General features: G+C 55.4%; 1 protein-coding gene across 2 annotated transcripts in view; it reads left to right on the top strand.

The window, feature by feature from the left end:
• Nucleotides 1-20,434, top strand: part of TOM1 (target of myb1 membrane trafficking protein) — a 48,240-nt gene extending 27,806 nt beyond the window's left edge. The window contains exons 6-14 of one of the 2 annotated variants that reach the window (XM_050745876.1): nucleotides 1,002-1,118; nucleotides 3,740-3,873; nucleotides 6,366-6,399; nucleotides 6,789-6,882; nucleotides 7,714-7,834; nucleotides 12,103-12,178; nucleotides 18,156-18,215; nucleotides 19,394-19,436; nucleotides 19,525-20,434. In XM_050745876.1, the coding sequence (XP_050601833.1) occupies nucleotides 1,002-1,118; nucleotides 3,740-3,873; nucleotides 6,366-6,399; nucleotides 6,789-6,882; nucleotides 7,714-7,834; nucleotides 12,103-12,178; nucleotides 18,156-18,215; nucleotides 19,394-19,436; nucleotides 19,525-19,679 (834 nt within the window). In that variant the 3' untranslated portion in view covers nucleotides 19,680-20,434. The remainder of the gene's footprint in view (nucleotides 1-1,001; nucleotides 1,119-3,739; nucleotides 3,874-6,365; nucleotides 6,400-6,788; nucleotides 6,883-7,713; nucleotides 7,835-12,102; nucleotides 12,179-18,155; nucleotides 18,216-19,393; nucleotides 19,437-19,524) is intronic. The other variant, XM_050745875.1, reaches the window with a different exon arrangement.
• Nucleotides 20,435-20,643: the final 209 nt, after the last annotated feature.

Below are 20,643 nucleotides of genomic sequence, written 5' to 3'. Positions count from 1 at the left end.
AATATATGTTCAATGCTTGGCACTTATTAGGTAGTCTATAAATGGTAGCTACTATCACAATCATGAATGTATATAGTGACACTCTGAAATCAACTATAACTCAGCCACATGATTTACAATGTACCAGCATTTCTCAAAACGTAAAAAGGTTCTTCAGTCAAATAAATCTTGGAAGCTTTCATATCGATCTTTTCCTGGGCATCCCCAGTATGCATGAGGGTATTAAACACGCTACAAGGTCCCACAGCATAAGATCCTTATACCAATGGCCTTCCCCAACCTAACCTCTTTGAGGAGACTACAGCTTTATTGAAAATGTTTCCCCAAGCCCAATTCCTTGGAACCCTTTGACCATTGAAAACCTGCCCACATCCCTTGGAACAAGTGCTAAATCTGAGTTTCATATTCAAGGTGAGGGACACGGCAAGGACTATCCTTAGAAGAGCCTGAGACACCAAAACAGACAGAAACAAGACAAAATCCCAGTCCTTTAGGAGGAGAAAGAGGGCAGAAGCCTCCTAAGAGATAGAGAGAGGGCGGAATCCCAGTCCTCCGAGGAGGAGAGAGGGCAGAATCCCAGTCCTCTAAGGGGAGAGAGAGAGAGGGCCTGCAGCCTCCTTCCTCCTCCTGTGGGGAGCCACCCTCCAGGGCCTCGTTAGCTCCCGTGTTAGACCCAGGAGATGCTGGAGTCTTCCAGCCACACTTGGTGGCTCATTCCCCCTCAGCTCATTTCCTTTCAGCTTCTCCCTGCACCAGGCTCCCCAGTGTAGAGATGGTCACGGTTGGTAGTGCCTCTGTGAGGGGTCTGTAGGAGGGGTGGGGCAGGTCTCTAGTGCAGGGCTGTCACTGTGGGAGCCAGGAGGGAGGCTGCCTAGAGAGTCTGCTAGGAGGTGGGCTCCCTGGTGCTGCACCCAGGATTGGTGGTACTGGGTTCTGTCCCTGTGAGTGACATGGGCTCCAAACCCCTGGCTTCTCTCATCACGACCAACCGTGTGTTTCAGATTGGGAAGCTGCGCAGTGAGCTGGAGATGGTGAGTGGGAACGTGAGGGTGATGTCGGAGATGCTGACAGAGCTGGTCCCCACCCAGGTCGAGCCTGCAGACCTGGAGCTGCTGCAGGTGAGCAGATGGCACCACCCCCTGGGGCTCAGATGACTCCTGCCCAGTTGCCCACGTGCGTTCTTTCCCAGTCCTCATGACGGTCTTCATGGCTTACTCCATACTCCTTGGTCACAGTTGGGGCCATGTTACCACCAGGGACTTTGGACGCCATCAGATTGGAATCAGACCGCAGCTCTACCACTTTCTGGTTTGAACAAAGTAGCCCCCCCTTGCCTCAGTTTCCTCATCTGTAAGGTTGCTCTAACAATAGCCTTTATGGCACAAGTTTGATGTGAGAGTTAAATAAGGCATTGCATGGAAAACACCCAGGCTTGTCCCTGGCACAGAGTAAAGCACCCAGTACGGGGTCCTGAGAAAAAGCTGGAAGGTGAGATTTCCACCATTCACAATCCGAGACTCAGCAGGCAGGTGTGAGAGGCTGGTGCCAGCCTTGAGATGCGCCAGCCACTGGTCTTGGGGAGCCGAGGCAGGTGGAGCTAGTGGTGCCTGCTCCCGTGTGTCACGTGGTATTGCCATGGCCCCAGCCCATATTGGGGGTCACTGGAGCGGAAGGGGCACTGAATTTGGCAAAAAGCACCCTCCGCGTGGAGGTCGGTCATAGAGGCACCAAGAAAGCTAGGAATCCCCAAGGCCCAGGAGTCACCAGAATTCATGAGGGGACGGAGTGCTTTGTGTAACTGTGCAAGTTCCTGCTGCTTGTCCACCAGGCCTCAGACTCCTTGAGGGCAGCGCTGTGTCTTCCTCGCCACCGTGTCTGTGTGCCTGACCGAGCCGACTGTGCAGGGGTCCTCACTTGGTGGTGCAGGGTGGGGAGAAAAGGAGCAGCCTCAGAGTCGAATGAATACACAAACTTGAAACCCAGTAAGGGCTCCGGAAGAGAGAAGACTGCGCAGGCAGCTTCGTACGCCCCAAGTCAAGGCCGTGAGGTGTGAGCAGTTTGGGGACTCAGAAGGCTGAGCAAGGTGGACGCAGAGACAGCTCCCATGCATTGGGCACTTCCCCTGCCCCGAGCTGTATGTGGACACTTGGTTCACATCACTCAACGTAATCCTCACCACCCCCATTTTCCAGGTCAGGAAACAGGCATAGGGAGATCAGATAACACGTCAAGGGTTATATGGCTGGTAAATAGCAGAGCTGCGATTTGAACCTGGCTCCAAGTGCTGCTCTTCTGCTCTTGAGAGGAGCCAGCAGGGAAGCAGAAGCAGAGCCACCCTGTGCTTAGTCATGAGAGCAGGAGGGGAGCCCACAGGATGTTGAAAGGATCCGCCCTGCCCCCGTGCTAAGGGCAATGAGGAAATCCCAGAGGCCTGACCTTGGAGGGGGCAGGGGACAGGGTCCACATGACAGCCAAAATAAACACTGGGCAGTGCCTAGCCTCAGCGTTGCCTCCAGGAGAAAGGCATGCTGGCGTGAGGCCGCAGTCGGCAATGCCAGGCAGCTCCCTGGACCTCAGGACCCAAGCACCTGCCCTGACCCAGGCACCTTCACCTGGTGACAGGTACCTGAAGAAACAATTGAGCAATCTTAAAAATGAAAACCCGTATGTCTATGGTTTTTTATTTTTTATTTTTTATTTTTTTTTGAGACGAAGTCTCACTCTGTCACCCAGGCTGGAGTGCAGTGGGTGCGATCTTGGCTCACTGCAGCCTCTGCCTCTTGGTCAAGCTATTCTCCTGCCTCAGCCTCCCAAGCAGCTGGGATACAGGCATACGTGACCACACCTGGCTGATTTTTGTATTATTAGTAGGCACAGGGTTTCACCTTGTTGGCCAGGCTGGTCTTGAACGCCTGACCTCAGGTGATCCACCCGCCTCGGCCTCCCAAAGTGCTGGGATTATAGGCATAAGCCACTGGGCCTGGCCAATATTTTTCTTTTTCATAAGTTTAAATATGATGCTTACTGGTTAAAAGTCAGTGACGTGATATCTAAATGCACTGTGGGATCCTAGAACAAAGGACCTAGTGAAATCTGAATAAAGTCTGCAGTTTAGTTAATACTATTTTATCAGTTTTAATGTCTCAGTTTTGACAAATGCCAGACTAAGGGGAAGCCAGGGTCAAGGGTATATGGGAACTTGTGGTACTATCTTTGCATCTCTTCTGAAAAATCTGAAATTATTCCGAAGCTAAAAGTTTATTTAAAAAGACAAAAAAATCAGCCAGTGAGAAAAGTGAGGCAAAAATTCGAAATCGAGGTTTGTGGCTAATGGTCGCAGTCATCTAATTCATTTTGTATGCTTTGGTTGCAAAAATCACAGCGTACTTCCAGAAGTTGCAGTTTGTTCAACGTCAGCCTTTGCAGACTCAGTTTTTTCCGACTAAGGAAAGGTGGCGGCACAACCTTTATTCTGGAATCTGCACGAAGCCAAGTTAAACCGGCAGTACAGTTAGACATGTTGATGGTTTCCTGTGGATTAAATTTTAGCATCTAACACTTGGAAGTGAAGTTCAAGTTCATGTGTGCCTGATCAAAAAGCTGTTCCGTGGAACCTTGAAGTCCAGTTTGGACACCTCTCCTTCCTCCAAGGCTTGTGCAGGGGCTGGAGGCCCGTGCATGAGAGATGGCCTCACTCTGAGTCACGTGACTGTGGTTGCCTCACTTCCTTTCCTGGCAGGAGCTCAACCGCACGTGCCGAGCCATGCAGCAGCGGGTCCTGGAGCTCATCCCTCAGATCGCCAATGAGCAGCTGACAGAGGAGCTGCTCATCGTCAATGACAATCTCAACAACGTGTTCCTGCGCCATGAACGGTAGCCCCAGCACCTCCCCTGGCCTCTGGCCAACTGCCCCAACCTTCTCCCTTCCCTTCTGCCTTGTTCTCCTGGTCTCATACCGTCTGAGCCTTCTCTCGTCCTCCTCTCAAACACAAAGCAGGCTCCTAGGGGCGTGTGGCCTCAGCTCTCTTCTTCCAGGATGTTTTTGAGGGCCCGTCCTTACACCCACCCTGCATCCCCCGCAAGGGTCAGCCCTGCTGCCTGTGCCCAAGTCCAGCCTTGGGGGATGGTCACAGGTCACAGCTGAGAGCGTGGCCCTGCAGCCAGACCGGCCTGGTGTGTCCTTACTCCACCACTTCCTGGGTCTGGGGCCTTAGACAAGTGACTTCACTGCTGCAAGCTACACAAAACATTTCCGGCTAACTTAGGCAGAAAAAGAATTTGTTAGGATAATAATCTTTATTAAATGGGTAGCTTTCAGAATCCAGAGAAAAGTGAAACTGACATCTCCCAACAGAGCAAGAAAGACAGATCCCAGAGCAGCTCAAATGTCTCAGGAGCAGAAACTTCTGGACCATGTCCCCAGGGTGCTGCCATCAATAAATGGATCAGCGCAAACACCTGTTCACAAACATCTGCCCCCCCCCCCTTTTTTTTTTTTTTTTTTTTGAGGCACGATCTTGCTCTGTCACCCAGGCTAGAGTGCAGTGGCATGATTGCAGCCTCAACCTCCTGGGCTCAAGCAGTCTCCCAGGTAGCTGGGACTACAGGCATGCACCACCACACCCAGCTAATTTTTTTTTCTTTTTTTTGTTGTTTTGCAGAGACAGGGGTCTCACTGTGTTGCCCAGGCTGGTCTCCAACTCTTGGCCTCAAGCAATTCTCCCTCCTTGGCCTCCCAAAGCATTGGTATTACAGGCATCAGCCACCACACCCGCCTGCCCACCTTGTATCATTCTGTTCAAAAGTCACATTCCCAAGAGAGAGTTGGATTGGCTTAGCTTCATTGTGTCTACCAGCTGGGGTGGGGGAGAGGGCCCTTTGATGGCAGCCCCACCGGGATGATGTGAAATGGGGGAGGAGCAGTTCCTCTAAGGAGCACTTGGGTGCTATTACAAAAGAAGGAGAAGGGCTGGGCACAGTATCTCACACCTGTAATCCTAGCACTCTGGGAGGCCGAGGCGGGAGGATCACTTGAGGTCAGGAGTTTGCAACCAGCCAGGCCAACATGGTGAAACCCCATCTCTACTAAAAATACAAAAAAATTAGCCAGGGGTCGTGGCGGGTGCCTGTAATCCCAGCTACTTGGGAGGCTGAGGCAGGAGAATTGCTTGAACCCAGGAGGCTGAGGTTGCAGTGAGCCAAGATCACACCACTGCACTCCAGCCTAGGTGACAGAGCAAGACTCCGTCTCAAAAAAAAAAAAAAAAAAAAAAAAAAAAGAGAAGGAGGACTGCTGGGTCTGCAGAAACTGCATGCCCATCACACCTCCTCTCTATCTATAAAATGAGGCTTGTAGCATAACTGAGAGTCCATGAAACAGTGCCTATAAAGCACTTAGCAGTCCAGGGTGTCCAATAAATGACACGAGTTATTCCAGCCTCCTCCAGCCCCTTGTTCATTTTTTATGTCATTCTCCATCAAAAGACACTCACTGATTGATTCTAAAACAGTGGAGAGTAGGGGGTATGCTGCAGGTCACATCTGCCTAGCTTCTCCTGCTCATTGGCCCAGTGGAATGAAAGTCCTCTTCCCTGCCATTTTGGGGTTTGGGCTGTGAGGTGACTGAGGGGCCCCATCTGGTAGCAGCTGGTTCTCTTGGATACCCACAGTCATTAGGCTTAATGTCTGCCAGTGCTTTCAAGTTCACAGTCACTTATACTCATGTCCTAATTTGGGCCTCACCACTTCTGGGAGGCAGGTGCCTGCAGATACTAGACAAGGAGACTAAAGTTCAGAAGGAACATAATTTACCCAGGGTCATGTGATAAGTGACAAGGCCACAACTCAAACAGACCCCAGACTAAAGTCTTCTCCATCTACCTCACTGACCCCTAAGTAGCTCCGTAAAGCAAGGTTAGAGATACATGTATCTTTCTTACACCCCTGAAGAGAGCCACTAACCCACACACACACACAAATATGTAATTGAAACAAGTTTCATGAAACAGCCCTTACCTTTCCTGTGTGCCATACATTCCTATTTTCTTTGCTATTCTATTTGCTTTCTTTGCTGTCCCTATTCCTGTTTATTTGTTTCATGCTACTCACGACTAAGGTTGCCTTATAATTGGTCATCCAAATTGGGACACTTTTGCAAGTGAAAGAGGAGCACTGCTAGTTATCCAGGGACAGCAGGCATGAACTGGATCTGTCCAGGGCACACCAGATGTATCATCACCCTGATCATAACCCAGTGTGTTGATGTTGAGACCCACAGTTTGAAGAGCTCTTCCTGGCCATGCGGCAGGGGCCTGTCTCCATAACTCGTGTCTGTCTCCATAACTCGTGTCTTTTCTATCTTGTAGGTTTGAACGGTTCCGAACAGGCCAGACCACCAAGGTAAAAGGCTTCTTTTCTGTGACTAGATCAAGCCACGTTCATGGGAAGAAGGAGTGTCGTTCTCAACTCCCTCCCCCAGTAAACCAGACAGGGTGGTGCTGTTTTATCCAGGCCTAGAGAGAAATCCCCTTTTAACTTTTTACGCCCCTGTCCCTTTAAGGTAAATAAGGCTCCGCCACCACCTGATGCCCAAGGGTCTCCCCAGCCTCCCAGGGAGTCCAGTTAAGCTGGAGCCAGAGGGGAGGAAGGAAATCTCCTGATGCCCAGTCCTAGCTACTGGAGCCCTGGTGACAGATCCTTGGGCAAAGCTTGCAGGCCCCAGTGCTTGGGACAGAAAGGAACGAAGCTGCAGACAGAGGGGATGATCAGGGCATCTCCCTTCCCACTAGGCCCCAAGTGAGGCTGAGCCGGCAGCTGACCTGATCGACATGGGCCCTGAGCCAGCAGCCACCGGCAACCTCTCATCCCAGCTGGCAGGAATGAGTAAGTGTGGTTTGGAGGGCTCCAGCTGAGGGTACATTATGGTACTGTTGGCACCCCTGCAGTTTTTGGGGGTGCCCTTGTTATACACCCACGGCAGAATGTCAGTCTAGACCCCACCTTGCTGGGGTCCCAGGCTGAATCTTGCTGCAAGATGGGACACTCAGGGTAACTGCCCCCGGCAGCCGCACAAGTCCTGGGCCGCCTTGGATCTCAGAATCCCACCATCCTAGGACTGGCCCTCGACACTGAATTCTCCATGGCTTCCATCATCCACGTGAGCCTGGGCAGGTTCCTTAAACCTCCTGAGCCTCCCTTTCCTCCTCTGAAGCCGGAGTAGGGAGCTCGTGTATGAGAAGCGCTTAGACCGTGCCAGGCCCAGGTTGCACTCTGGCTGAGTAGCTGGCCATTGGCACTGTTATCACTGTGATAGGTTTTAATATAATTTACTGTCTGCTTCATGCCAAGCCCTAGGAAATCATTAGCATCCCGTTTTGAATCACTAATGCTATACTTTTGGAAACATTGGACTACCCATCTGATTACTGTCCTCCTGCCCAGCCACTTCCCCTAGCAGAATCAGTGGATAGCATTTTGCCTGTTCTCTGATGCTCACAGCAGCCCCAGGAGGGGTGAGTAAACTAAAGCTGGAAAGAGGAAGCCGCTTGCCCAAGGCCCCACAGCCAGCAGGTGGCCTGCCTCGCACGTTCCCCCACCCACATGCCGCTTCCCCAGCACCAAGCCCTGGGCCTGGCAGCAGGCAGCTCAGCAGCAGCTCAGCACGCAAGGACGGCATGTGGATGGGTCCTTCAGGTGGCCTTTTTGTCCCTGCAGACCTGGGCTCCAGCAGTGTGAGAGCTGGCCTGCAGTCTCTGGAGGCCTCTGGTCGACTGGAAGATGAGTTTGACATGTTTGCGCTGACACGGGGCAGCTCACTGGCTGACCAACGGAAAGAGTGAGTGTCCTGGCCCTGCCTTGGTCCCCTGCAGTTTAGGTGGCTCTCTGCTGGGGAAAGCCTCTCTTGGGGTCCTTGAACCCGGCTTGATGGTGGGCACACCATGAGAAAGGGTATACGGTCCCTGCTGCACTCCCCTTAGGATCCCCTAAGTCAGTGCAGCATGGCCTGGGAGCCCTGTGGTCAGTTGACAGACTGTGTTCCTCACAGGCCGTGCTAGGTGGGGGATGGGTACCTAATGACCCACTGTATGCCAGAGTCTTACACAGTCTGATCAGAGGGGGAAACTGAGGCACAGAGAGGGGCAGGGTCGTTTGCCCCAGGTCAAGCAGCTAATATTTGGCAGCACTAGGTTAGGAGCCTAGGGCTGTCTGGTTTCAAAACACAGTGTCTCCACCCAGCCCCCTCTTCCCTGCACTGTGTATTGCATAGTAAGCCCTCCAGGAGCAGGGAAGTTTCCTGATAAATCCTCAGGGACTTTCAAGTCAAGTCTTTTTCTGTTGTTCCATAGCCACCGTTAATTTCCAGAGAAGATTAAGCAGGTTCTGTTGGCCTTGTCCCAGAACTGGGGCTCTGCCCTTCCCTGTGCACCATGCGTTTTCAGGGGGTGCTTTCAGCAGCATAGGCACGTGGCCTGAGTGTGTCCACCAGGGTCCAGCCCCTTGCCAGGACCTGTGGGAGAGCTGGCCCCATACAGGCTTGTAAGAGGAACAGTCTGCTTGATATTTTCTTCAGCCCTTTGCTTGTGACCCCCAGGGCTGAGCTCTGGGCAGCCAGGATTCTTTTTTTTTTTTTTTTTTTTTTTTTTTGAGACGGAGTCTCGCTCTGTCGCCCAGGCTGGAGTACAGTGGCACGATCTCCCCTCACTGCAGGCTCTGCCTCCCAGGTTCACACCATTCTCCTGCCTCAGCCTCCCGAGTAGCTGGGACCACAGGCGCCGCCACCACGCCAGCTAATTTTTTTTTTTTTTTTTTTTTTTTTGTATATTTAATAGACATGGGGTTTCACCGTGTTAGCCAGGATGGTCTCAATCTCCTGACCTCGTGATCCACCCACCTCGGCCTCCCAAAGTGCTGGGATTACAGGCGTGAGCCACCGCACCTGGCCGCCGGGATTCTTTTAGCTAAGGAAAGGTCTACATTATGGGATCCTCCCACTGACCCCACGCAGCTCCTTAGAGGTCATTCTGGTGTCTTTTGAAACTTTGTCAATGGGCCTCCAGAGAGCCCAGGGATAGCCTCTCCAAACCCACAAATCCAGGTCAAATCTGACAGGCTGCAGCCTGCTGGGTCATTAGGGCTGCCCCAGCTGTTAGCTATGTCGTCTTTAGTCTGGGCAGAGTCCGTACTTTTAAGCCCAGGTACCCTGGGACCAGCAGCTCACGGTTGCCATGGAGTTAGGGTTGCTGCCAAGGCTACCCTGCAGAGACAAGCTAATGAATGTGGTGCGACTTGCAGCCAGGCAGGTGGCCCGTCCACAGAGGCCCCAGCAGGCAACACTGCTGGCCACACTGGAGAGTCCTGGCGCCTGCCCTGGTCACCAGCCTGGCTGAGGTTTGCTGTTGCACCATCATTCCTCTGGGGAGCAGGCCCTGGGAGACAGGGAAAAGCACACCAGGAGCTTGTCCTCTAGGGCCTGCAGTCTCACAGGAGTGTGACGTGCACCGAGACCACCGCTGTGAAGGCAAAGGGCTGCCCTGGAGGGGGCGCCAGGCTCTGTGGACACAGAGAAGGGGGCATGCAACTCTGCAGAGGGCACTCAGGGCTGGACCAGGTGCTGGGTGATAGGAACGCCATTTCAGGCACTAGGAACAGCATGTGCAAAGGCTCAGAGGCAGGGTGGGAGAGAGGTGCCCTGGCTTCCGCACAGCAGCTGGGAAAGACGCCCTTCACACAGGGAAGGGGGCAGGATGCTGATGGGGCCCACTGGGCTACAAAGAAGCAATTGATTTTATTGTAACATGAGCAGGAGGGAACATGAGCAGGAGGGAGCACAAGAGGGATTTTTTTCTTATCAGATTTTCATCTTTGAAACTGCCTTCAGTTAGGCACAGCTGAAATGACATCACGCACCTTCTCAGGCCATTGGTTCTCCTGCAGGCGCTCCCCAGGGCTTGGTTTCCACCCTGGCAGAAAACATCCCGCAGGCTCAGGCATGGACCTGAGCATCCATTTCCTCTTCCCTGTGTTCTCCTGCCTGGCTGACCCCTTTATGTTTCTGGTGGATCTTCCAGCTCTGGTCACCTGACTGGCCTTTTCTGCCTGCCTGGTGTCCAGCCTGCCCCTCCCTGTACCTGCCTGGCTCCCCACTTCACACCAGCCTGCAATCGGCTCTGCCTTGGCTTGCAGGGAAACCGGCTCCTTATCAGCCGCTGTTTCTGCTCCAGCCTTGACCACAGCTGGCACCGTCAGCCTTTCCTGCAGCCAGTCCCGTCCACTCAGTGCCAAGGAGCAGTAGGGTTTCCAGGCGAGCCACAGCAGGGATGCCTTGGCCAGGCCTTCACAGAGGCGGGGTGTCCTTCCACCCTCTTCGCCAGTGCTGCTGTACACGGAGGCCTCGTCTCCAAGGAGCACTTAGACAAGTGTCACCCCAGTGGCCCAGGTCCAGCCCCTGCCCACAGCCTCACTGGGACCACCTAAGGAGTGACCCTCTGCCCTCCTGCGCTGGGCGGGGGGCAGCAGGCGCAGGCCCAGGCCCAGGGGCCACCACCCAGTGCAGGAAGCGCAGGCTTCCTCCAGGGGAGTACTTGGCCCTCTACTGCCACAGGCGTGGCCCTCAGGAACAGCCAGGCTTCAGGGCCATGTGTGGGCAGGAAAGAAAGAGCTGGCAAGGAGCGCTTAGGAAGGGCAGATAGTTTTTTTGAGTGAAGGGAAAGCATCGGTTTCTGCGTGTTCCTGGGGCTGGGCGTGCCTTCTTCAGCCTTGCCCACAATGCGCCAAGCATGTCTCAGAGACCGCAACATGCCACCGCCAGACCCTCAGTTAGCAGGCCTTCTCTGGGTCAGAACTGAGCGACCTGACGCCCCACCTCCCTAACCACTGGCTTTAAGGTTGGCTCCAGCAGGGCCCTGCCATAGTGACTGGCCCACTTGCCATGGATGGGAGCCGTTTAACCAGGGAATGCCCCAGCTAGTGGTCACACTCCACCAGCAAACTCTGCCCCTGGTGGGACGGAACAGACAGCAGCACTCTTCAAAATGACTGCGTGGGAACTGGGGGTCATATTCAGTAAGCCCTTTTCAGTGGCAGCCTACTCCATTCCTGGAAAGCAAGCTGGTACTGCAAGAGTTAAACGTGATGCAGTCCCAGTTCCTGAAGACTTCGGTGAGACCAGCCCCGCTTCGCTAGGCTTCACTAGCTTCACTAGCGTGTCAGGTGGCCTTGTTCATAACAGGAATCCAGGCCTTCCCCTTTGTGACCAGAATTCTGTGGCTTCTTCGCCTCAAAGCTGGACTGAGCCGGTGCTGATACCCTCTCTGGCGGCAGTTCAAGGCGAGAATAACGGGGCTCTTTCCCTGCAACAGGGCTGGGTCCCCAACACCTGCCCTGGACACCCCCACTGCAGCAGCTGGGAAAGACACCACAGCCGCCTCTCCTCCTCAGCCAGCTTCTCCTCTCACTTGGGCTCTTCTCTTGCTCCCCAGACTTAACCTCACACACAACATGCCCCTCCTTGCCTCTCCTCATCTGCCCAGCAGCTGCAGGGTCAGCCTCTGCCGCTCCCAGCCCATCAGCCTTGCGTGCCGTCCCAGTTCCTGCCTCCCCACCCTGCCTGGCTGGCTGGCTGGCATCCCCCAGGGGGACATTCAGAAGAGCTGTAACGAATCCACCTCCCATGCTGCTGAGACGGGTGGGGGCAGAGTATGGGTGGTCGTCTTTGTGCTGGTGAGCCAGTGCCAGACAAGATGGCACCGCACCCAGCAGTCTACGGATGTGTTTCAGCAGCAGAATGGAATCCCCTGTTCAAATACAACCTCATACAGAACCACAGTCTATCAAATAGGAAACAAGACTGCTCAAGAAAGGGTCTGCGGGGATTCTCATGAGCCGAGCGGCACTGGAGCTATCTCCCAGTCTCCTGAGTTTGGCCAATCCCGATCCTCGTCACTTATCAGATCCTAATTTCCAGAGGCAGGAAATGAGACCCTTTCTACCATTTGCGGGGAGGCCTGGAGGCTGGGAGCCCTCAACCTGTGCCCCAACCTGCTCTGTTCGTGCATCAGCCATCGGTAAGGGCAGTATCCAATGGCTGGGTGGTCTCTGTTTCAGGGTAAAATACGAAGCCCCCCAAGCAACAGACGGCCTGGCTGGAGCCCTGGACGCCCGGCAGCAGAGCACTGGCGCGGTAAGCAGAGGGGCCCTCCTGAAGGAGGTGAGGGAATGCTCACCCACTGGGTGCCGTTATAGGCCGAGCACTGGCCCAGCACATCCGCAGGCCCTTCCTCGTTTGGCCCTCAAGTCGGTTCTTTTTGGCTAATGTGGTTATTCCCAGTTTACAGCGGAGGAAACCGCTAGAGAGGCCAGGCCATTTGCCCCAGCTCGCAAGCAAGGATTCAGACCTGAGCCTGACTCGAAACTGGAGACCAGTGGCCCGGGCTCCACATTCCAGCTCTGCCACTTACCAGCTATGTGTCCTTAAGCAAATGATTGGCCTTTCTGACCCTCAGTCTCTTAATCTGTACATTGGGGCTTATCCTAGCACCTCTACTTGTTCATAATAGAAGTGTGAGAGGATGCATGTAGGGAGCTTTACATGGAGTTAGAGCCCGTTCCATAGTACTCCTCTCTGCCTCTCAGGAGACTCTTGATTTGCAGGAGTGTGGGCAGAGAGGAATAGAAGAGCAGACCCTAAAGCGGCGGGGAGAAATGCAAGGGTGCTGTTTGAATTCCGTTTAGTTCCTTGACTGTGTGTTGAGTGACAGCCACTTGTCCAGCACCAAGCACACTTTGTGGGTGACCCCCACACCCTTTGGCAAGACCTCCAAGAACCATTCTCTCATGCATTTCAACGTGTATCTGGATGCCTTTCAGGCTGTGTGAGAATTTCTGCTCCAGTAAGTGAGAGACAGAGCAGGTCCTATGGGAGACAGTTAGAAACGGCAGGACCTGGGAGTCAGGGGGAATGAGGGTGGCGGACCCGGGGCTGAGGAGGCTCGAGGCAGCATGGGGACTTCTGAGGCCAGTGTGGGGTTGTGGGTAGAAAATGAAGCTCTAGGGGTATATCAGGGACCAGGGGACCTCAGGGCAGCTAGGAGTCCTGTGGATAGCATCCTAAGTGAGGTGGAGGCCGCAGGGTAAGTCTTGAGCACAGGAGGGACTTGACTTGCAATCTAAAAGATCAGGATGGAAGCTCGGAAAGCAGGGAGGGCCGGGCGCGGTGGCTCACACCTGGAATCCCAGCACTTTGGGAGGCCGAGGTGGGCAGATCACTTGAGGTCAGGAGTTCAAGACCAGCCTGAGCAACATGGTGAAACCCCATCTCTACAAAATATTTAAAAATTAGCCAGGCATGGTGGTGCACACCTTTAGTCCCAGCTACTCAGGAGGCTGAGGTGGGAGGATCTCTTGAGCCCAGGAGGTGGAGGTTGCAGTGAGCTGAGATTGTACTACTGCACTCCAGCCTGGGCAATGGAGTGAGACCCTGTATCAAGAAAAGAAGGAAAGCAGGGAGGGAGGAGTTGTGGAAACCGTCCAGGCCAGTCCACTGTGGGCAAAGTCCTCGTGACTCCCAAGGGCACTCTGTCTCCGCTCCTGGGTCTCCCAGCATCTCAGGAGCCATTCCCAAGTGAGAACAGGGCAAGGTAGGGGACACTGGGGTTGGCCACCTGGGCCTCTCATGTACAGAGGTTGACTCTACCACCCAGTGGGCAGCAAGAGAATCCGGTACCTTCCATGTGTGGTGGTGTGTGACCTGCCACCAAGCAGAGCACGTTGCACACCCATGTCACATCCACTGCACACACCAGTCAGAGCCTCGTCCTTTTTCGGGTGTAAGCCATCATTTGCTGAGCCTGTGCTACGGGCCAGGCCTGCACTAAGCACTTTGCATCCCCTCTCTTAGCGAGTCAAACCCTTAGGGTATGTTATTATCCCATTTTACAGATAAGAAAACTGAGTTCCAGGGAGCGGTTAAGTGAAACCACAAGTGTGATGTCCTCAGCATGGTGCCTGGCACACAGTATAGTATTACGGCACTTAAGCTTTACAGTACCTCCACGTCCTGATCCCTTTACAGATGAGAAAACTGAGGCTGAGGACTGGGAGATACCCTGCCCAGAGTACAGGTGTTGTTCTGCCTGCCTTCTAAGCCACGCTGGTAACCTTAGAGCTGTGAAAAGCCCTAAGTGCAAAGGAGAGTGAGTGGAGGTGTGTGTCTCCCTCCTCAGCCTCAGGCTTCCAGTGTGTCGGGATTCATCAGAACTGACATGCTGGTAGCCTGCCGTAGGAGCTCTCCTCTCAGGCCACCTGGCCTCTTGTGGTCAGAGGTTGACTTCACCGCCCAGTGGGCAGCAATCCCAGCCAGTCCGCCCCCACTGTAGCCCAGAGACAGGGTTCACTTCCCCAGAGATGCACAGCAATTCAGGCATGACTAGAACTAGCGCCCAGGTGTCCTGGCTCCCACACCAGCTTGCAACCCGCCCACAGAGAGAAGACACACCACATAACTCCACTGGCAGCAAAGAGAAGCTGAGAAACCGGTTAGCACTCACTTCTCTCTGATAACCTGGGAGATTTAAGCCATTTCTGCCAAATCAGGGTATGATTTCTTTTTTTTTTTTTTTTTTTTTTTTTTTTTGAGACGGAGTCTCGCTCTGCCGCCCAGGCTGGAGTGCAGTGGCCGGATCTCAGCTCACTGCAGGCTCCGCCTCCCGGGTTCACGCAATTCTCCTGCCTCAGCCTCCCCAGTAGCTGGGACTACAGGCGCCCGCCACCTCGCCCGGCTAGTTTTTTGTATTTTTTAGTAGAGACGGGGTTTCACCGTGTCAGCCAGGATGGTCTCGATCTCCTGACCTCGTGATCCGCCCGCCTCGGCCTCCCAAAGTGCTGGGATTACAGGCTTGAGCCACCGCGCCCGGCCCAGGGTATGATTTCTTAAAACTGTGAGCAAATGCCTGCTCCTGGGGTGCTGGAGTCTGGCTGGTGGTAAGGCCTTCACCCACTAAACCGTGAGAACATGATTCCCAACGGCAAAGTACAAAACGGCATCGAGACCAGGCGTGGTGGCATGTACCTGTAGTCCCAGCTACTCGGGAGGCTGAAGCGGGAGGATCACTTAAGCCAGGAGTTCGAAGTTATCATGAGCTGTGATTGTACCACTGCACTCCAGCCTGGACAACATAGTGAGACTCTATTTCAAAAAAAAGAAACAGAATCAAGTGCCAATTGTGGGCAGCCCATGTTCGCGCCCTGGGATTCCGAGCAGGACTCACAAGTCGTGTGACGAGGTGGTGGTGCATGCTGTGTGCCAGGTTGTAGTTCCTTCACTCCCTGACGTGCCCGCTGTGTGCCGTGTGCCATGTGCCAGGCCCCATGCTGGTCTGAGTAGGTTGGGCCAGCCAGGCACAGGGCGATGGGCTGGGAGCAGGACTCTCGTCTCCCTCCACTCTGGGGCCCTAGGAAACTGCTTGTGTGCCATGGATGAATGTAAGAAGGTTGGATAAACTGATGTTTATAAAACCTGAGTGCCCATCACACCCCACTGGGAGCCTCCAGACCATCTCCAGCCGCCTGCCCTGCTGTCCTGGGGTCGCTGAGGCCCAGCCTCTGGGATCTTTGTGGAGAGAGTTGAGAAGCTTTGTTTAGTTTGCTGTCAGCTGTGCCCCAGCCTACCCAGGGCGCTGGCATCCCAGAGTTGTTGTGGTTCACCCCCCGGTGGGTACCGCAATGCCTGCCTCATCCCTCTGCACCGGCCGCCACATCCACCACACAGACCTCCACACACCACACCTCCACTAATACACCTACACACACACCCCTACACACACCCCTACACACACACCACACACACATCTGTACCCACCACACACCCCTACACACACACCACACACATCTGTACCCACCACACACACCTACACACACACCACACACACATCTATACCCACCACATGCACCTACACACACCACACACATCTACACCTACACACGCACCTACTACACATATACATCTACACATACACCTATACCACACACATCTACACCCACCACACACACCTACACATACGCACCTACATTCATACACCTACATACACACCCCTACACACACACCTACATACTCAAACACCTACACACACCACACACACATCTATACCCATGACACACACCTGCACACACATCACACACACCTATACCCACACCTGCACACCACACATACCTACACCTACACACATACACACCTACACATACACCTACATACACCACACACATCTACACCCACCACACACACACATACACACCTACATTCATACACCTACATACACACCCCTACACACACCATACCTACACATGCACCTGCACACCTGCACACACCGCACACCTATACCCACCACACACACCTGCACACACACCTACACATTGATACACTGACACCTACACACACCTACACACCCCCTACACACACCTACACATATACACCGACACACCTAAACACACACCCCTACACACGTCTCCCAAAGTGGCAGCAGGTCTCCTGACCCGAAAGGCGCACCCCTGTTAGAAGCTGCACCCTCCAGTAGCCCTGGCGTTGCCGGCCCTCCACCATCATCGTGACTCTCTCTCACCCAGATGGGAGGCGGCTGTGAGAAGAGCCTCAGTGACTGGATGGTGAGACAAGGCATGGTGAGCAGGGGCCAGGCCCGGCCGCCAGGAAAGCTGGGGTTGCTCGCAGGGCTCCTGCCAGGCGTGGGCGTGGGGCACTGTGCTGCTGTCCAAGGGAGTGGGACCCAGGAGAAGACCCAGAGGAGCGAGGAGGGGCAGCTGAGGGCCCTGCGGCGCCCCAGGGCTCAGGCTGTTCCCGGGTTGGCCCGGCCAGCCCAGCTTCCACAGCTCCTCTGTGCCCAGTTCCCACTCTTGAGTCTCGGGCAAGGGCAAGGTAGCCCCTCTGGCAGCTAAGAGGCGATGGGGATAGCAGAGCGGGAGAGGGAGCTGGTGTGGGCAGCTGGGCGCTGGCTGCTGCCACTGCTGCTGGGAAGTCGGCTCCTGCCTTCTCTCTGGGCTCTGCTCCTGCCTCGGGGGTCCTCAGGTGCTGGGTGACGGAGCTTGGAAACCAAACTGGCCTGGTTGGGGAAAGACTGTCTTTTCTAAAGTAGCTAACTAGTAACTAGTGCTATTAGTGCCATCACTGATTAATTGTAAATAGGAACTGGCCTATCGGTTTCTTGAGCATCTCCTCCATGCCAGGCCCTGTGCTAAGCTTTTGACATCCCATTTCATCCTCACAGCCACCTGGACGGTAAGTACTGCTGCTAGCCTCACCCTAAGGACGAGGGAAATCAGGCGCAGAGAGTTAAGTAACCCGCCCAGAGTCACACTGTGTTAAGGGGTGAGCCAGATCCAGCTTTTTCTGAGTCTGAAGCCTGTGCCCCTGACCTCCAACTGGAGTCTGCCACCGCAGAAGCCGCTAGAGGAGAAAGCCCCCAACTCCTGCCCCTGTGTGGGACCATCGTGGCACAGCCCATGTCTTTGTGGCCCAAAGTGAAATGTCGCCATCTGTAATGCCGCCTCTCTGGGTCTACCCACCTGGCCTTGTCTGGTCAACTTGGCACCTCTGCTCTCAGGCCCTGCTATGCCCCCTTCTATCGTGAAGTCTGCGTCTGCAGAGGCAGCAGGGAATGGAACCTGGGGACCCCCGGCCCACTAACCATGTCCCCACCCCAGCCTTCATGGCTAGAGAAAATGCCTGGGGTCCGTCCCTGGGCTTGGTGTGTCTTTTGTCAGGTGCTCCTGAGAACCTGCGGCATAGCCCCTGCCCCAGCCCTGGATGGAGAAGGCCATTGCCCAAAGCCCCTCCTCCAGCCTAGAACGCTTACCCGCAGGGTGTGTCGGAACTGGGGTTCCTCTCCTCAAGGGGAGGGAGCTCCCTCTGACCCCTGGCCCTGCTCCAGCGGCTGGGAGCCCTGTCCCCTGCTTACTCTCCTGGCTCTGCACCTCCCTCGCCCACAGCCTGGCACAACGGGTCCAGTGGTGGGTCCAGGCAGCTAGGCAGCTGAGCCTGGGCTGGGAGGCTGCCCAGGGCCACTCAGCTGCCGGGCGCTGAGCTAGCACGTCTTCCACCTTGTCACCCAGGGCACTGCCCTCCCTGCCTCACGCTCTGCCCTTCCTTCCAGATCCCAGTCACCCAGGCCTGCCTCATGGAGGACATCGAGCAGTGGCTGTCCACTGACGTGGTACGTTGGGGCCCAGTCAGCTGGACGCAAAGGCTCAGGCCCACTCCTCACCCACACAGCAGGAGGACCCGTTGTTCTCACCAAGAAGTGACCCACGGGGCCAGGGTATTCTTGTATAGCATATAGCACCCTGAGAGCAGAGGGGCACACTTAAAGTCCCCATCTCCTGCCACCTGCCCACCTTGTGTTTGGCACACCCCCTCCCCCAGAGAAGGCCTGGGCACAGTAGCCTCTCAGCTGCTTCCCAGAGCCTGCTCCCAAGGTGAGGTGCCAGTGGGTGTCGGCCCACCTTAGGGATGTCGGGGCAGGCTAGAGAGGCTAACCGAGGAAGCATAACGGCGCCAGGCTCCTACCTGCAGTAGCTCAGGAGACTCCAGCCACTTGCAGAGAAAACCCATCCCCACCCTGTTTACAGATCAGAAGACTGATAAGCAGCTGTCCTCTAAAGGGAAGCACCCGGGAGGAGGAGGGCGGGTGCCAGTCATGGGGACCCCAAGCCCTGCCACCCTCTCAGGGTGCAGAAGAGGCAGGGCCAGACCCAGCTTCTCCATCCAGGGCTCCTACCCCAGCATCTGCCATCCCCTCTCTGGGCACCAAGGCCCACATGGGCACCTGGGCACTTCAGGCCCAGAAGCCGCCTTCTGCAGGTGAAGAGACCGTTTCTGCCCAGGACTAAGCCACAGGGCACGGACTCAGGCTTTCTGTCTGGTGGCAGAAGCCTCACCCCTCCCTCGTTTGCAGTGTTAGCATGAATGACCCTCAGCCTCTGGGTGTCAGCCTTTGCCCCCGGGGGTGAGGACCGTCCACCCCTTGTGACCCTCCCAAGGAAAGGAATCAGCACTCATCAAGGACCCGCTGGGCACCAGGTGCTGGGCTTGGCGTGTGACATTATATCATTTCAGCTTCCCAGCAACCCTCCAAGTTAGCTTCAGCCCCCACCCCGCCCCCATTTTACAGAAGGAAAAACAAGGCTCAGGAAGTCAGGTGCCACCCAAGGAGGGCCCACGGCTCAGGGAGGAGCCCAGGTCCAGGTCCTGGGACCTGGGTGGCGGGGGCATGCAGAGACTGCTGGGACCCAATGCTCAGGTTCAGCAGGGCCGGAGCTGTGGCCCCACTGCCGCAGGCTGACTGTGCTGGGGGCCCCGCTAACCTCTGCCTCCTTTCTTCTGCCTTCCCAGGGGAATGATGCGGAAGAGCCTAAGGGGGTCACCAGCGAAGGTAGTAGTCCCCGCCCCTGCCCGCCCGTTCCTTTCCCCAGGGCTCTGGCCTCAGAGCCCACCCTTACCCTCACCCTCACCCCTTCCTCTAGAATTTGACAAATTCCTGGAAGAACGGGCCAAAGCCGCGGATCGATTGCCCAACCTCTCCAGCCCCTCAGCTGAGGGGCCCCCGGGTCCCCCACCTGGCCCAGCACCCCGGAAGAAGACCCAGGAGAAAGATGATGACATGCTGTTTGCCTTATGAGTGTGGGGTCTGGCACCCTGCAGCCCAGGTCCCCACTGCTCTCACACCCTTAGGCTGGGACCTCCCTCCCTCCTCTGGTGTCAAGGCTGCTTTGGGGGTGGCTCGTTACCCCCTTTTTCTCCTCTTTGAAGATGGAGCTGCCTCAGCTGCGGCTGGGGGTGTGGAGGCAGTGGGATGAACTGGGGACAGGTCTGCACTGCAGTGGGATCTGGTTGCTCTGCCTCCTTTCCCACCCCAGCTGACCATGAGACTTTGCTGAGAAGTGGAGGCCCCAGGACAGGCCGGCTGGCTGGCTGACCCAGTGTGACTCTCCTTCACTGAGTGATACCCTGCTCCGGGCCCATGCCCCATGGAGCCCTTCAGAGCCCACACTGCCAGTCAAGGCCTGGCTGGAAGCTGGCCACAGTGGAAATTGTGCCGAGCCTGTTGTCCATTCCCCGCTCTGCTGCGTGGGGCCCCATGGCTTTGGCTGGCCATCAACGGCAGGGTGTGGAGGTGTGGAGACCCTCTGAGGAGCTGCGGCGGCCCAGGTACGAAGCTGCAACTCTGCTCGAAGTGGGCCAGATCTCACCAGCCCCAGGCTGCAGGTGAGGCTTCAGGGGCCGCTGGGGCCCCACTGCCCCTCCACTGCCTTGTCCTCCATCCTTCCTCTGTTCCTTCTGGCCGGGCACCACAGCACTGGGGCTCACCTCTTGGTTGATCCTCTTGTACTGGGAGGGGTGCCTTTTGTGTCCCCAATTAAAGGTAGAAAACCACCCTGCTAGCAGCATTGTCGAGTCTCCCGGTGAGAAATGACTTCTTGGCCTCACAGAGGCAGCGACTACTTTGGGCAGGGCTGGGGGCCACCCGAGAGGTGAGCATCTGTAGATGGTGCAGGTGGAAGGACAGGAGCAAGCACCCAGCTACACTACACAGGTGCCGCACCTCCCACCTCACATGGCAGGCTCCAGCCACCGCCCCTGCC

The sequence above is a fragment of the Macaca thibetana genome, chromosome 10, assembly GCF_024542745.1.
Source record: "Macaca thibetana thibetana isolate TM-01 chromosome 10, ASM2454274v1, whole genome shotgun sequence".
Taxonomy (NCBI): Eukaryota; Metazoa; Chordata; class Mammalia; order Primates; family Cercopithecidae; genus Macaca; species Macaca thibetana.
This window is presented reverse-complemented; position numbering and strand designations above follow the sequence as displayed.